The 17535-nt window shown below is 41.4% G+C and overlaps 1 protein-coding gene across 2 annotated transcripts in view; it reads right to left on the bottom strand.

Annotated features, from left to right (window-relative positions):
* UBR1 (ubiquitin protein ligase E3 component n-recognin 1) overlaps positions 1-17535 on the bottom strand; it is a 156341-nt gene that overhangs the window by 8651 nt on the left and 130155 nt on the right. For both annotated transcript variants that reach the window (XM_038009892.2, XM_008016874.3), the window contains 4 exons: positions 13427-13560; positions 11561-11669; positions 7880-7936; positions 4644-4721 (listed from right to left, as the gene is read on the bottom strand). In XM_038009892.2, the coding sequence (XP_037865820.2) occupies positions 4644-4721; positions 7880-7936; positions 11561-11669; positions 13427-13560 (378 nt within the window). The remainder of the gene's footprint in view (positions 1-4643; positions 4722-7879; positions 7937-11560; positions 11670-13426; positions 13561-17535) is intronic.

Genomic DNA, 17535 nt, shown 5'->3' on the forward strand with positions numbered 1-17535 from the left:
AGAATCTCCAATAGGGTACTGACAGCTCTTTTTCTGATCCTCCGTTTCTCAGACAGGATTAAAACAAACAAACAAACAAAAACCAAAACAAACAAAACCCCACCTCTGTCTCCACAGGAGCAGAGGGACTCTGTGCATAGGATGAGAGGACTATTTTCACTTCCAGGAGGTTTCTCCAGAACATAGTTATAGCCCTTTTTGGATAAAGCCAACATCTTTCATCTTTAACACACGATGGCTGAGTCTGAGTCATTAGCCATCCTACAGAGGAAAGGCGGGGAGGGAGCCTAAAGCATATCACTGAGCAGCCACTAGGGATGGCTCAATCTTATGGAAATTGGTGGTGACAATAAAACTGGAAGAGATCATAGGATTGATCTTCATTCTTATGTGAAATCTGTAAGTAGTAATATCATCCAGAAGGATCCTCACTGTGATTAATAAAGACCAACACTCTCCTCAGATCCTCCTAGGAGCCAACAGCTTGATACTCTTTTTTTTTTTTTTTGAGACAGGGTCTGGCTCTGTTACCCAGGCTGGAGTGCAGTCGCACAGCCACGGCTCACTGCTCCCTCAACCTCCTTGGTTCAACTGATCTTCCCTCCTCAGCATCCCGAGTAGCTGAGACTACAGGCACATGCCACCAAGTCTAGCTAATTATTTTGTATTTTTTTGTAGAGACGGGGTCTTGCCATGTTGCCCAGGCTGGTCTTGAACTCCTGAGTTCAAGTGATTCACCCACCTCAGCCTCCTAAAGTGCTGGGGTTACAGGCATGAGCCACTGTACTCAGCCAACCTGATATTCTTAACGCCTGGAAGATAATACCTATTCACCAGGCTTTTGTGGTAGCAATGTAGCCCCAAGATTAGGAGAATTACTGAATTTAGAGATAGATGCAATCTTTGAAATTAATTAGCTAATTGTTTGAGGGCTGAAAGGTAAAGTGACCCAACCATTCCTTTAGATGATTGACTAGAAAGGGAGCTAGTACAGGAAGGTCAATTTTATCCTGTAACAGTGGCGAGGGTGTGACCTACTCAACACCCTATTGGGACAGTTAACTTCCCCAACTTCATGGCTTAAAACAATAGTTATAACTAGAAAAGAGAATTTCCTGAGTCATTCTGCAGGGCAGTGATTCTCAGAGTGAGTCAAAGAGGGGCTCTTTAAGACCTCAAATGATCTTTTTTTTTGAGACAGAATCTTACTCTGTTGCCCAGGCTGAACTGTTGCCCAGGCTGAAGTGCAGTGGTGTGATCTCGGCTCACTGCAACCCACGCCTGCAGGTTGAAGTGATTCTCGTGCCTCACCCTCCTGAGTAGCTGCAACTACAGGCATGCGCCAACATACCTGGCTAATTTTTTTTGTACTTTTAGTAGAGACAGCATTTTGCCATGTTGGCCAAGCTGGTCTCGAACTCTTGGTCTTAAGTGATCCGCCTGCCTCGGCTTCCCAAAATGTTGGAATTACAGGCATAAGCCACTGCGCCTGGCCTCCAAATAACCTTAAACTGGCCAGGCGTGGTGGCTCACGCCTATAATCCCAGCACTTTGAGAGGCCAAAGCAGGTAGATCACGAGGTCAGGAGTTCAAGACCAGCCTGGCCAAGATGGTGAAACCCCGTCTCTACTAAAAATACAAAAACTAGCCAGGAGTGGTGGCAGGTGCCTATAATCCCAGCTACTTGGGAGGCTGAGGCAGAGAACTGCTTGAACCCAGAAGGCGGAGGTCAGAATGAGCTGATATCGCGCCACTGCACTCCAGCCTGTACACAGCGAGACTGTCTCAAAAACAAAACAAAACAAATTTAAACTGAACTCCTTTTTTTTGGTTCCTTCAAATGACAGCAAGTTATTTTACATATGACTAAGGACTACTACATGAAAGCAGTTAATTATGGCTACTAACTGGTATCCTTAAAACAAAATATAAGAGTTAATGTGTATTTACTGAGATCTTGAATTAATTTAAGTATTTTACTAAAAAGTCTGGCTGCTGCATAATGCTTAGTAACATTACAAAACTCTTAAAGGAGCTTCGGAATTCTTGAAATTTGGAAAAAGGATGATTACTTACTAGTAAATCAATAAAGTCTTGAATAGGCTTTGTTTTTCAGGCTACTGAGATTGTTGTCTTTTAATTACAAGTTACTACTGGTTTCATGTCATCATTATCAACGTGGTTTGCTATGGGAGGTGATATGATGCCTCCTGAGTATCCAGAATACATAGTTACATCAACAGAAGTTTTGACTTAGTATTTTCAAATACAAGCCAATGCATTATGATTCAAATATGAAGTATTCACACCCCAGTGGTGAAAGCAGATGTGAATGTAATTCCTCCATTCGGTGGTATCTCACTGGCGGTGGTCAGGATTCACGCTACTCAAATAACTTACAACATATTATGGCAAGGTAAGCATAATAAGATACAAAATTATGTTTAAGCTACAGGACATTATTTTATCATGTAGACATAGGCTTATGCTCTCTTATAGAGGTAACTAATAGGTAACTCACACACAGCGTTAATAATGAGTACCTGTATATTGTTAACCTATTTTGTTTTCACCAGTCTTTGTTATCATCCAATTCTTTTTCCACCTGAAATGATCAGTGAAAGGCGTGAAAGAGATAAAAAAAAGTATGGGAACCACTGCTTTAGAGTGGTTTGATAGAGGTTAGAGGGATGGTGCCAAAAAAGCCCAAGGGGGTGTACTCCACTCTTCAGGCTTGCTTGAACCTGAGTCAGCATGCTATTACCTGTTCTGCTGTTTAATGGATTTCCATGTAAGATTTTATTTAATAAGGGTTCTTGTGGCTTGAGAAGAAAAAAAAAAAAAAGATTAAGGAGTAATAGCATAGAAAAGGTAGAGGGGGAGCTCCAGGAATCAGTCACTCTAATCAAACAACTGTTGAGCCAGCAAGAACTGTCTGAAGCAACTTTTTTTTTCTTTTGAGACACAGTCTCACTCACTCTGTCGCCCTGGCTGGAGTGCAGTGGCATGATCTCAGCTAAGTAAACCTTTTGCCTCCTGGGTTCAAGTGATTCTCATGCCTCAGCCCCCCAAGTAGCTGGGATTACAGGTGCGCACCACCACGCCTAGCTAAGTTTTGTATTTTTAGCAGAGGCAGAGTTTCACCATGTTGGCCAGGTTAGCCTTGAACTCCTGACCTCAACTGATCTACCCGCCGTGGCCTCCCAAAGTGCTGGGATTACAGGCATGAGCCACCGTGCCCGGCCTGAAGCAACTATTTTGGAACTCTGGAGCCTGGTGAAATACTTGCAGCATCCAGGGGAATGCTTAATAAAGGAAGCAACTGGTAAATTTTGGTGAGTTTTGACATTTTGTGTCGTGGCTATCTTCCTCTAGCCCCCCCAGTGCCACGGCAGGTAGCCATGGGGATGACGGCTTGTTTTTCTGGTGTGGCTTGCTTGTGTCAGGGTAGACAATAGAGACCTTGTCTTCCAAAAGTTGAAGCTGTATGTTTAGATCTCACTGGTGGTTCACTGAGGGGCCAGCAAGGATGTGAGAAAAAAGGCACCCTCACACATTGCTGGTTGGGACATAAAATGGCACAACCACTGTGGAAAACAGTTTGCAGCTCCTCAAAAAGTTAAACACAAAATTACCATATGACTCAGCAATTCCACTCCTGGGCATAGATCCAAAAGAAATGAAAACTTTATGTCCACAAAGAAACTTGTAGATGAGTATTTTTTTAGTAGCATTATCTGTAACAGTCAAAAGGGGGAAACAACCTAAATGCCCATCTATGGAGGAAGGAATAAACAAACTCTTTTATATACATACAATGGAATATTATTTAGTCAAAAAAGGAAAAAAGTAATGACATATGCTACGACTTGGATAAATATTAAAAACATGCTAAGTGAAAGAAGCCAGGCACAAAAGGTCACATATTGTATGATTCCTTTCATATAATATATCCAGAATAGGCAAATCCATAGAGACAGAAAGTAGATTACAGATTACCATAGGGTATGGGATGAGGGGAACAGGAAGTGATCAGTGAGTAGAAGGTGATGAAAAAGTTTGCAAACTAAAGAGGTGGTGATTGTACAAAATTTTGAATACACTAAATGCCACTGAACTGTACACTTTATCATGGCTCATTGCATGATTTCCCCTCAACTTAAAAAAATTGACAACCACTGTTATCAAGGATACTCAGAGGTCACTGTTAAAAAAGGAAGTTTGTGGCCAGGTACAGTGGCTCATATCTGTAATCCCAACACGGGAGGCCAGTGGGTAGGAGGATCACTTGAGCCCAGGAGTTCGAGACCAGCCTGGGCAACATATCGAAACCCTGTCTCTATGAAAAATCAAAAACATTAGCAGGGCATGGTGGTGCCTGCCTGTAGTTTCACTACCTGGGAGGCTGAGGTGGGAAGAGCCCAGGAGTTTGAGGCTGCAGTGAGCTATGGTCAAATCACTGCACTCCAGCCTGGATAACAGAGCAAGACTATCTAAACAAACAAACAAACAAACAAACAAACAAACAAACCCCAAACCAAAACAAACAACAAAGAAGTGTGTTAGTTATGGCGTATACCAACTGCAAGTTCAGAAAATGATTTAAAATTATACACACATATATATATACACACTCTCCTTACCTGAAATGAGAAGCTTGATTCAGGAGGCAGCTATAGTCATCAGGAAGCTCTATCAAACTATTTCTTTTTCTAGGGTACCTACAATGTAATTTAAAAGGCAATTTTATTTTAGAGTAAATAAACCCAGATCAAAAACTACCCAAGGTGATAGAAGGAAGAATGTCTTAAAAATAACAAAAGGGGCTGGGCATGGTGGCTCACGCCTGTAATCCCAGCACTTTGGGAGCCTGAGGCGGGCGAATCCCGAGGTCAGGAGATCGAGACCATCCTGGCTAACACGGTGAAACCCCATCTCTACTAAAAATACAAAAAATTAGCTGGGCATGGTGGTAGGCACCTGTTGTCCCAGCTACTGGGGAGGCTAAGGCAGGAGAATGGCGTGAACCCGGGAGGTGGAGCTTGCAGTGAGCCGAGATCACGCCACCGCAGTCCAGCCTGGGCAACAGAGCGAGACTCTGTCTAAAAAAAAAAAACAAACAAACAAAAAAAAAAAAAGAAAGGATCTACACTTGCAATTCAAATTAATTCCCATTGTTGACCTGATCAAATCCAAACTTCTCAGTCTATAATTCCAAATCTTTCATCAGCTAGATTCCTTTCCAAACTTAACTTCTACTAGTTTCTAGGATGAAACTGTTCTAGCTAGATTTCTATACTGTATAGGAAAGCAACATCAAGTAGTAGTTAAGAACACAGCCTTTGAAATTAGATCTGGTTACAAATCCTAAATTCCCTGACACTTCACAAGTCTTTGAACCTAAGCCTGTATTTCCCTGTCTGTAAACTAGGGATAAAATATACCATACTCCAATCATGGGGCCACCATCAAATCAGGTTCTGGGGAAGGGAGGGAGAGAAACATTACATTAAATGAACGTATCAATTAAAAGGCTCATATTAAGAAATGTTAAATTAAATATGAATATTAGCATTAAGGAAACACACAGAGCAGGTGAGGACTAAATGAGATGCTGAAGTAAAACACAATATACTTAGTACTTAATACATGCTTGCAAATGTTACTCATTCTCACCAAACTAGATACAATAAAAGCCTTGCTTGCATGTATTGGGGAAGATCATCTGAATAATGTGAAATTCTCTCCTCAAACCTCAATCAATCAATCTATTTATTTATTTATTTATTGAAGGCAGAGTCTCACTCTATCCCCCAGGCTGGAGTGCAATGGTGCAATCTCAGCTCACTGCAACATCTGCCTCCTGGGTTCAAGCGATTCCCATGCCTCAGCCTCCCGAGTAGCTGTGATTATAGGCGCCTGCCACCATGCCCAGCTAATTTTTGTATTTTAGTAGAGACAGGGTTTCATCACATTGGTCAGGCTGGTCTTGAACTCCTGACCTCAGGTGATCCGCCCACCTCGGCCTCCCAAAGTGCTGGGATTACAGGTGTGAGCCACAGCACCTGGCCCCAATCAATTTAAATTCTGTAATTCTTTTCATCTTCAACTCAGTTGTCTATATTTAGTGCAACCATAACATTTATTTGAAAAACCCAGACACTTTTTTTGTTTTTTTTTTTTTTTGAGACGGAGTCTTGCTCTGTAGCCCAGGCTGGAGTGCAGTGGCCGGATCTCAGCTCACTGCAAGCTCCGCCTCCCGGGTTCACGCCATTCTCCGGCCTCAGCCTCCCGAGTAGCTGGGACTACAGGCGCCCACCACCTCGCCCGGCTAGTTTTTTGTATTTCTTAGTAGAGACGGGGTTTCACCGTGTTAGCCAGGATGGTCTCGATCTCCTGACCTCGTGATCCACCCGTCTCAGCCTCCCAAAGTGCTGGGATTACGGGCTTGAGCCACCGCGCCCGGCCCTGTTTGTTTTTTTAGAGACAGTGTTCACTCTGTTGCCCAGGCTGGCCCTGAACTCCTGGGCTCAAGCAATACTCCTGTCTCAGGCTCCTGAGTACAGGTGCATGCTACTGTGCCTGGCTTAAATTTTATAATTATTTCTATACTCAGCTAAAAATGATCTCTAAGACTAACCTTGCCTCATTAACAATCTTTTCCTCTTTAAATTTCTATAGCACTAATGGTATATTCCATATATCATTATACTTTATGTTATAATGTCTTAAGTTTTATGTTAATAACTAGATTGTAGATTACTCATGACCAAAAGCTATGTTACCTCTTTTAAATTTTCCAGAGTATTTCAGTACCATGCTGGGTAAATAGCAGATGTATAAAAGGTATACAGTGAATTGAAATAAAGGAAAAATTTTGTGAGATTAACAGTCCAAAAATATGTATTCATATCTTAAACTTCTCGTTTCTTTACTCGAAGATCTTTTCTTATGAGTGACTCCTGCTCCATCTGAGCACAGGGGCTGAATCTGGTCACTAAATCTCTAAAGATGTGCTACAAGTGAAAGCAGCATATGCACATGCACAGTGGAGGTGAAAGGAGTTCCAGGGTGACAGAAGATGAGAAAAGAAGGCAAATGTATACTGTCTTCATGTTTGTTTTATCCACAAGAAAATGGTACTAGTGTTGGTATTTAAAGCCAGGAGTCAATTCCTCTACTTGTTTATAGATGTGATTCAAGGGAATAAAACTAGACACCGTATACAATACCGGACAGGCCCTGGGAGGGGATACAAAGAAGATAAGCGTGCAGTTCTTATTGGTCAGTTATTCTGGGTGCAAATAAGTGGACACTTATGAGAGAGAATATATTAGGGGAGGCTTCATGGAGGAGGTGGCATTTAAATTAGTACTTAAGAAAGAGGTAGATTTTGTTAGAGCCATAACTTAAGGGAGATAGGAGGGCTAAAGAAAAGTTTTTTGGGTACTTTCTAAGGACATAGATAGGAAGGAAAAAGGATATAGTTCTATGTATATCTTGCTTTATTCTTTAAAAAAAAAAATCAAAAACAAAAGTGGCTTATAGAAATACTGTAAACCACCACCTTCTGAAGTTCATATACCAGCAGCTCCATGATGCCTCCTCCACCTTTGCCTTTTGACAGGCATGTGCTAGCTTAAAAAAGATTATCTCAAGAGGAACTGCGGGCTTCTAATAATCTAAGAGGAAAAGGACAGTCATTCCAAGAAAAAAACATTTGTAGGAAGAACCTGCTTTCTGGCAAAGACCTAACAGAAGTCAGGAACACTGTACTGAGTGAGAATGAAGAAAGCAGACTAGAAAGCATGCTCAACAAACCAACTTTAGGAAACACAACTTGTGGATGAGGGAGAAAGGATTAAGCAGTAAAACCAACCTGACCACGGCGTTTTTTTGCTTCAAACAGTTTAGTAAGGCGGGATCTGCACACCACCTGTATGTGGAGCCAAGAGAAAAGACAAATGGATTATCACAGCTTCGGTGCATGATTTATCAACAAGCCACTGTTATCTTCTTTTTTTTTTTTTTTTGAGATGGAGTCTCATGCTTTCGCCCAGGGTGGAGTGCAGCGGCAGCAATCTCAGCTCACTGCTTCTGCCTCCTAGGTTCAAGCAATTCTCCTGCCTCAGCCTCCCAAGTAGCTGGCGCCCACCACCACACCTGGCTAGTTTTTGTATTTTTAGCAGAGATGAAGTTTCCCATGTTGGCCAGGCTGGTCTCAAACACCTGACCTCAAGTGATCTGCCTGCCTCAGCCTCCCAAAGTGCTGGGATTACAGACGTGAGCCACTGTGCCCGGCCTTGCCATTCTCTTCAATTCTTTCTGCCCCTTCTTTCTACACTTCCCTTTCTTTTTTTTTTTGAGATGGAGTATTGCTCTTGTCACCCAGGCTGGAGTGTAATGGTGATCTCTAGTCACTGCAATCTCCATCTCCCGGGTTCAAGTGATTCTCCTGCCTCAGCCTCCTCAGTAGCTGGGACTACAGGCACGTACCACCATGCCCAGTTAAATTTTTAGTAGAGACAGTATTTTTATTTTTTAAATAAATTAATATTTTAAAAATATTTTTAAAATAAATTTTATTTTAAAATAAATATTTTAGTATTTTTTAGTAGAGACAGGGCTTCACCACGTTAGCTGGGTTGGTCTCAAACTCCTGAACTCAGATGATCAGCCTGCCTTGGTTTCCCAAAGTGCTGAGATTACGTACATACGAGCCACTGTGCGGCTTATGTTCCTCTTTTCTTTTCTTTTTAGATGGAGTCTCGCTCTGTCACCCAGGCTGGAGTGCAGTGGCACGATCTCGGCTCACTGCAACTTCTACCTCCCAGGTTCAAGCGATTCTCCTGCCTCAGTCTCCCAAGTAGCTGGGATTACAGGCATGGGCCACCACGCCCAGCTAATTTCTGTATTTCTTTTTTTAAAACAGAGACAGGGTTTCACACCTTGTTGGCCAGGCTGGTCTTGAACTCTTGACCTCAGGTGATTCGCCTGCCTTGGCCTCCCCCAAAGTGCTGGGATTACAGGTGTGAGCCACTGTGCTTGGCCCTATGTTCCTCTTTCTATACTTATCCTTTTTGTTTTTTTGAGATGGAGTCTACCTCTGTTGCCCAGACTGGAGTGCAATGGCGTGGTCTTGGCTCACTGCAACCTTCGCCTCTAGAGTTCAAGCAATTCTCCTGCCTCAGCCTCTCGAGTAGCCGGGACTACAGATGTGTGCCACCATGCCCAGCTAAATTTTTTTTTTGTATTTTTAGTAGAAATGGGGTTTCACTATGTTGGCCAGGCTGGTCTCAAACTCCTGACCTCGTGATCCACCCGCCTAGGCCTCCCAAAGTGCTGGGATTATAGGTGTGAGCCACTGCGCCTGGCCTTATATTTATCTTTTTTTTTTTTTTTTTTTTGAGATGGAGTCTGGCTCTGTTGCCCAGGCTGGAGTGCAGTGGCCGGATCTCAGCTCACTGCAAGCTCCGCCTCCCGGGTTTACGCCATTCTCCTGCCTCAGCCTCCCGAGTAGCTGGGACCACAGGCGCCCGCCACCTCGCCCGGCTAGTTTTTTGTATTTTTAAGTAGAGACGGGGTTTCACCGTGTTCGCCAGGATGGTCTCGATCTCCTGACCTCGTGATCCGCCCGTCTCGGCCTCCCAAAGTGCTGGGATTACAGGCTTGAGCCACCGCGCCTGGCCTATTTATCTTTTTATATTTATCATTTTGCCCCTTTTCTTCTCCCTTTCTTTCTTCTCTTTCTTTGTTGTGTCTAATTATTTTTCCTTCTCTTATTTATTTTTTAAAGGCTATATCAACCAAGGTCTTACTAGAAAAACAGAAACCATTCTAAGTATTTAAACAAGAGAGAATTTAACAGGAGTTGGTAATAAAAGTGACAGAAGGGCTGAGAAGTCAACCATGAGACAAAAAGGCAAGGCAAACTAAAGATCACCACTACCCTAGGCTGGAGGAACAAAAAGAAACAGCGATATCATGGAGCCCAGAGGCTAGGGACACCAGTGGATGCTGGAATTGCAGTAGGCTTGTCTGGTGGGAACTGGAGCCAGACAAGAGCTGCAGTCACCGCCAGAGATGCCCCACAAGACAGAGAGAGGTAGCCTGAACTGGGGCCACTCTCTTTTTTTTTTTTTGGAGACGGAGTCTTGCTCTATCACCCAGGCTGGAGTGCAGTGGTGAGATCTCAGCTCACTGCAACCTCCGCCTCCTGGGTTCCAGCGATTGTCCTGCCTCAGCCTCCCGAGTAGCTGGGATTACAGGTACCTGCCACCACACCTGGCTAATTTTTGTATTTTTAGTAGAGACAGGGTTTCACCACGTTAGCCAGGCTGGTCTCAAACTCCTGACCTCAGGTGATCCACCTGCCTTGAAATCCCAAAGTGCTGGGATTACATGCATGAGCCACTGCGCCTGGCCAACACTGGGGCTTCCCTTTCTCCTGGCCAACAAAATCTTGCCAGTGCCTCCCCTCCCACTGGCTGAACCCATGTAGAAGCCAGCTAACAAGGTAGAATGGGAAATTCCCAGGGTCATTTTCCTGCAACATAGGGCAGAGGATGAGAAAAGACTTTCAGACAAGGAGGGTCTGGAAAGATACAAAGGGCAAGGACTTCCTGTTCCAATGTGTAATTTTTTAATACTTGACTAAACTAGAACAGCAATTAAAACTTATGTACTCCAAGAATATAAAAGTAAAATTAGTTCAACCTTGTACTTAACACAAAGCGTGATGCTGATTTTCTTAATTCATTTTGATCACACTAGAGATCAGAATATCTCAAGAGAAAAGAGGAAGCAAAGAAAAGAACTCAACACAGAGAACCACTGCACAAGAAGGGTGGTAGGAGACAGAAGCCAACATTCACATAAATACTGACTTGGGTATTAAAAAAAAAGATAATGATTAAAGAAAAAGGTAGAAAGTAAGGAGAATAAAGGAAATGATGGGCAAGAAAAGTCATACAGTGAGAGCTGATTATAAGAATGATGGAAAATGGTGCAGGCAAAGATAGGGTAAGGAGATTGGAGGTTAGGAGCATTGATAATGAACAAGAGGGCCAGTAACTAATGGGGTAGAAAGTTTTTCCAAAAGAGGGACACATTTCTCTCTTGGAAGTTTAACTGAAGTATTTTTTTTGATCTACCAAATGACCTTCCTTCTTTTCTCAGTCACTCTCCTGATACATGTGCTACCATGTGAGATGTGCTCCTATTTTGGATACAGCTCCAATTTGGGTTCTTTTGATACTAATTGTGACTTTATGCCTGCTAGCAAAATCCCCATCCCCGACCCCCAATTTAAAACAGATGAGACACCAGCTGCGGGGAAAGCAAATAAAATGAATGACAGTTATAGTGGAGTCAGCAGAAATTCCTCCGCCTATGGCTGTTGATCTTATTCCTACTTCTTAAGTGTATAACTTAGGAATCTCCTATACTTTTGCCACCCCTTTAATCAATGCTAATCGAACTAAAAGCTTTGCAAGTAATTGTAATTTTAAAATTTCAAATTGTATAATAACCCAACGACGACATTTTACCCCCATAGTACCTCTGGAGCAAGGGCCTTACAGTATCCCAATATTCCTGGAAGAGCAGGAACAAATTTGTAGGTAAAGACAGATAGCTACAGAGTGCACTGTACTCTCCTTCTGCAGAATCTGCAAGAGAATAAAAATACATTTAATAAGCACATTATTCTTACCTGGTCAGTCTGTTATGAGAGTTTCTTCACTGTTTATGCTCATTTCTATACTCTCCTTGTAGAGGGTATATTGCTTATTCTATAAAACCATGGGTGGCAAATAAGTCACAGTGATTTTTAAAAACATAAATTGTATTCAGCCACTCTCCTGATCAGATGGCTCTAATGTGTAAACCACACTTAGTATAAAATACAAGGTCCCCATGGTGGCCCAAAGGCCCTGTGTGAGCTGCCCCTAGTTGCTGCTTAGACCTCATCTCCTGTTACCCTCCCCTTAGGCTTCAGCCATACTCATCTCTCTGCAATTCTGTGACTACATCAAACAAAGCCTTGACATTTATAACTTCTTATACTTAGGAATATTCTTCCTTCAACTGTCTGTCCAACTCAACCCCATCTATGCAGCTATTTGCTCAATGTCTCCTCACATAGAAGCATTCTATGAAAACTAGCTCGGAGAGTTCTTCTGGCCCCAATACCCTCTCTATCCCTGAACTGCTTCATTCTGCCTTGCAACATTTATCAGCATTTGACATTACATTATATATATATTTCTCTATTTGTTTATAATTGGACTCCTCCCAATAAAAACGACTTTATTTCACTCACAACTGTACTGTAGCACCCATGAGATAAATACATGACTTTTTTGTATGTGAGCAAACAACAGATCTGTGCTGGCAATTACTTGGAAAGTGGACTCCTATTTTATAAAAGACCATGAAAAATCTAGATCAGATAAACCCTACTGAACTGAGTTCAAGATAAAGAAGTTGATAGCCAGTAACGGTAACCTGGTCAGCTTATTCTCAAAGGACAAAAGGAAGAATCTCTGAGCAGTTTTGATGACTCTTCCAAAATCATATAAACATTCTGATTTTTACCCATACAAAGCCACAGGAAGGCTTCCCTACTTTGGTCTAGATTTAGAGGCAAGTAAATGAGAAGGTGATCCTCTTGCTTAAATATACATGGCCTCCGTTGGTTCCAGTAGGCCTTTCCTAGCAGCACTTTCATTCTTTAATGTAGTTACATGTACTTTTTTTTTTTGAGACAGCCTTGCTCTGTCGCCCAGGCTGGAGTGCAGTGGTGCAATCTCGGCTCACTGCAACCTTCACCTCCTGGGTTCAAGTGATTTTCCCACCTCAGCATCCCGAGTAGCTGTGATTACAGGCATATGCCACCATGCCCAGCTAATTTTTTTGTATTTTTAGTAGAGACAAGGTTTCACCATGTTGGACTGGCTGGTTTTGAACTCCTGACTTCAAGTGATCCACCCACCTCGGCCTCCCAAAATGTTAGGATTATAGGCGTGAGCCACCACACCTGGCCTATATGTCCACAATTTAAATAACAGAGTACACAGTAAAGTCTTCCTCCTATAGCCAAACAGTTCTCTTCTCTAAAGACAACCAATGTTTCTAATTTCTTGTATAGCCTATCAGTTATATTCTGCATGCAGGTATTTTATAAGCTCAAGCATATAACCTATACATAGACAGGAGCTAAGAGTAGGTCTTGCAGATTAAAAAGCTAATAGACTTTTTAGCCTCACCTTTAACCTACACCAGGGCTCATGTTTGAAGTGAACACACATGAAAGAAATGGGGACAGAAGTGGTTTTGTCTGCTTTAACCTTGTATTCATGAGCTTGAAGGTAACAACAAAGAAAATCTCCCATTTTCCACTCCGTGATTTCATTTTTCTACTTACTGGTATGCAGGTCCTCAGGCGGAGTTACCCCAAGTAAATAGTGGAAAAATAATGCAGCACAGCGAAGATAAGGGGTGATGCCATTCTTCAGTGAGACCCACAAATACCAGCCAGGGATACTACACCCAATGCAGCTAAGAGACAATAATTCCAGAAGAGAACAGAATACATATCAGACTAAAGTCCTAGATTTTAACATATCCCCCTTTTCAAATACAAAGTTAAACATTTAGGTAATTTATTATCCATGCAATTTTTAAACATTTAAAAGAAAATACAATCCCAGCACTCTGGGAGGCCAAGGCAGGCGGATCACCTGACGTCAGGAGTTCAACCAGCCTGGTCAACATGGCAAAACCCCAGTCTCTACTGAAAGTACAAAAATTAGCCGGGCGTGGTGGCAGGCACCTGTGATCCCAGCTACTCGGGAGGCTGAGGTGGGAGAACTGCTTGAACCCAGGAGGCGGAGGCTGCAGTGAGCTGAAATTGTGCCACTGCACTCTAGCCTGGGCAACAAAGCGAGACGCCAACTCAAAAAAAAAAAAAAAAAATTTGAGTAGCTAATAGTTTCAGTGTTTAAATCTCCTAATAATTCCCTCAAGAAAATCACAAATCTTACATTTTTTACCACATGGATTTTTAAGGCAAGGAACTACTCTTCTTTCTCCTAGGTGGCGATAAAAAACAAAAGCAAAACAAAAACAAAGAGGCAACCAAAAAATCTACTTTAAAGAAACTTGACTCTAAAATAGGTATACTCTTTATTTTTAAATTTTTATTATTATTATTTTTTGAGATGGAGTCTTGCTCTGTCACCCAGACTGGAGTGCAGTGGCGCGATCTGGGCTCATTGCAACCTCTGTTTCCCAGGTTCAAGTGATTCTGCTGCCTCAACCTCCTGAGTATCTGACTATAGGCACACGTCACCACGCCTAATTTTTTGTATTTTTAGTGGAGACGGGGGTCTCACCATGTTGGCAGGATGGTCTCAAACTCCTGACCTCAGGTGATCCGCCTGCTTCAGCCTCCCAAAGTGCTGGGATTACAGGTGTGAGTCACCATGCTCAACTATTTTTTTTTTTTTTTTTTAGTAGAGACAAGGTCTCACTATCTTGCTCAGGCTGATCTCGAATTCCTAGGCTCAAGCAATCCGACCACCTCAGTCTCCCAAAGTGCTGAGATTATGGGTATAAGCCACCATGACTGGCCTAAAATAAAGTATATTCTTCAACATAAAACTTAAAGGTAACTAAAGCTTCCTTTTTTTTGGTTTGTTTATATTAAAACCTTGTAAAGAAATGTGGAGAAAAAAAATTTATCAATAACTAACCAAAGCAACTTGTTAGCTAAAACAAAATTAATCATTTCCTAGTTTCTACATTAAGATTGACTAATGATGTGTATGGCAGTTAAACTATTCTGTATGATACTATAAAGCGAACCTTATGTAAATTATGAACTTGAGTGAATCATAATGTATTAATATTGGTTAGTCAATTGTAACAAATGGTACCTCCCTAATGCAAGGTATTAATAATACAGGAACTGGTAGGTAGAGGGAGCAAATGGTGACTTTTTATACTTTCTGCTCAATTTTTCTGTAAACTTAAAATGCCTCTAAAAAACAAAATCTATTAACTTAAAAAATAATAAAAAAGACTGGTAAAGATGACCGATGAGGGGAACTTGGCAGCAGATGTAGTTCAGCAGAGTACGCCCATGGTACTCCTACTATAACCTCTACACAAAGGTTAAATACATATAAGATTTTAAATATATATTATGAATATATGTATAAAATATATGTATTACATAACTATGTTACACAATATAGGTACATATTGTATGTTATGTCTGTATTACATGCATATTAAAATACAAATGCCAATGTATTTTCCATATTACTCATAAGAACCTTAACCTGTAACTACATGCAAGCACTGAGTGCATCAATTGTATGGATCACTATAAAAGGACAACCTATTTTCCATTTTCTACATTTATTTTAATTCTAAATACTCCTTTTGTTAAAATCCAATCATCTTTTGGCTATGCTTCCAGACCAGTTTACAAAAGTAAAGATGTGTTGACTTGTTTCAGTCTCAGAAACACGTGGGTAGCTGTTATTCCAACCTACTATCTTTTAGTTCAAAGTAAAATCATCAAAATGAGTTTTCTTCACCGTAAGCCTATCCTGTAGCAAACAAAGTCATGCTAAAAGCCCTTAACAGAATTTTTTTTTTTTTTAACAGAGAGACAGGGTCTTGTTATGTTGCCCAGAGTGGTCTCAAACTCCTGGGCTCAAGTGACCCTCCTGCCTTGGCCTCTAAAAGTGTTGGGATTACATGCATGAACCATTGCACCTAGCTTCATAACTGATTATTATTATTTTTATTATACTTTAAGTTCTGGGATACATGTGCAGAATGTGCAGGTTTGTTACATAGGTATACATGTGCCATGGTGGTGGTTTGCTAGTACCCATCAACCCGTCATCTATATTAGGTATTTTTCCTAATGCTATCCCTCCCCTTTTCCCCCAACCCCTGACAGGCCCTGGTGTGTGATGTTCCCCTCCCTGTGCCCATGTGTTCTCACTGTTCAACTCCTACTTATGAGTGAGAACATGCGGCATTTGGCTTTCTGTTCCTGTGTTAGTTTGCTGAGAATGATGGTTTCCAGCTTCATCCATGTCCCTGCAAAAGACATGAATTCATTCTTTTTTATGGCTGCATAGTATTCCATGGTGTGTATGTGCCACATTTTCTTTATCCACTCTAACACTGATAGGCATTTGGGTTGGTTCCAAGTCTTTGCTACTGTGAATGGTGCTGCAATAAACATGTGTGCATGTGTCTTTACAGCAGCATGATTTATAATCTTTTGGGTATATACCTAGTAATGGGATTGCTGGGTCAAAGGGTATTTCTAGTTCTAGATCCTTGAGGAATCACCACACTGTCTTCCACAATGGCTGAACTAATTTATACTCCCACCAAGAGTGTAAAAGTATTCCCATTTCTCCACACCCTCTCCAGCATCTGTTGTTTCCTGACTTTTTAATGATCGCCATTCTAACTGGTGTGAAATGGTATCTCATTGAGGTTTTGATTTTCATTTCTCTAATGACCAGTGATGATGAGCTTTTTTGTGTTTGTTGGCCGCATAAATGTCTTCTTTTGAAAAGTGTCTGTTCATATCCTTCACCCACTTTCTGATAGAGTTGTTTGTTTTTTTCTCGTAAATTTGTTTAGGTTACTTATAGATTCTGGATATTAGCCCTTTGTCAGACGGATAGATTGCAAAAATTTTTTCCTGTTCTGTAGGTTGCCTGTTCACTCTGATGATAGTTTCTTTTGCTGTGCAGTGGCTCTGTAGTTCAATTAGATCCCATTTGTCCATTTTGGCTTTTGTTGCAATTGCTTTTGGTGTTTTAGTCACGAAGTCTTTGTCCATGCCTATGTCTTGAATGGTCCAAAAACTCCCAAAGCTGATAAGCAACTTCAGCAAAGTCTCAGGATACGAAATCAATGTGCAAAAATCACAAGCATTCCTATCCACCAATAATAGACAAACAGGAAGCCAAATCATGAGCAAACTCCCATTCACAATTGCTACAAACAGAATACCTAGGAATACAACTTACAAGCAATGTGAAGGACTTCTTCAAGGAGAATTACAAACCACTGCTCAAGGAAATAAGAGAGTACACAAACAAATGGAAAAACATTCCATGTTCATAGATAGGAAGCATCAATATCGTGAAAATAGCCATACTGCTCAAAGTAATTTATAGATTCAATGCCATCCCCATCAAGCTACCATTGACTTTCTTCACAGAATCAGAAAAAACTACTTTAAATTTCATATGGAACCAAAAAAGAGCCTGTATAGCCAAGACAATCCTAAGCAAAAAGAACAAAGCTGGAGGTATCACGCTACCTAACTTCAAACTATACTACAAGGCCACAGTAACCAAAACAGCATGGTACTGGTACAAAACATATATATAGACCAATGGAACAGAACAGAGGCCTCAGAAATAACACCACACATCTACAACCAACTGATCTTTGACAAACCTAACAAAAACAAGCAATGGGGAAAGG

The sequence above is a fragment of the Chlorocebus sabaeus genome, chromosome 26, assembly GCF_047675955.1.
Source record: "Chlorocebus sabaeus isolate Y175 chromosome 26, mChlSab1.0.hap1, whole genome shotgun sequence".
Classification (NCBI taxonomy): domain Eukaryota; kingdom Metazoa; phylum Chordata; class Mammalia; order Primates; family Cercopithecidae; genus Chlorocebus; species Chlorocebus sabaeus.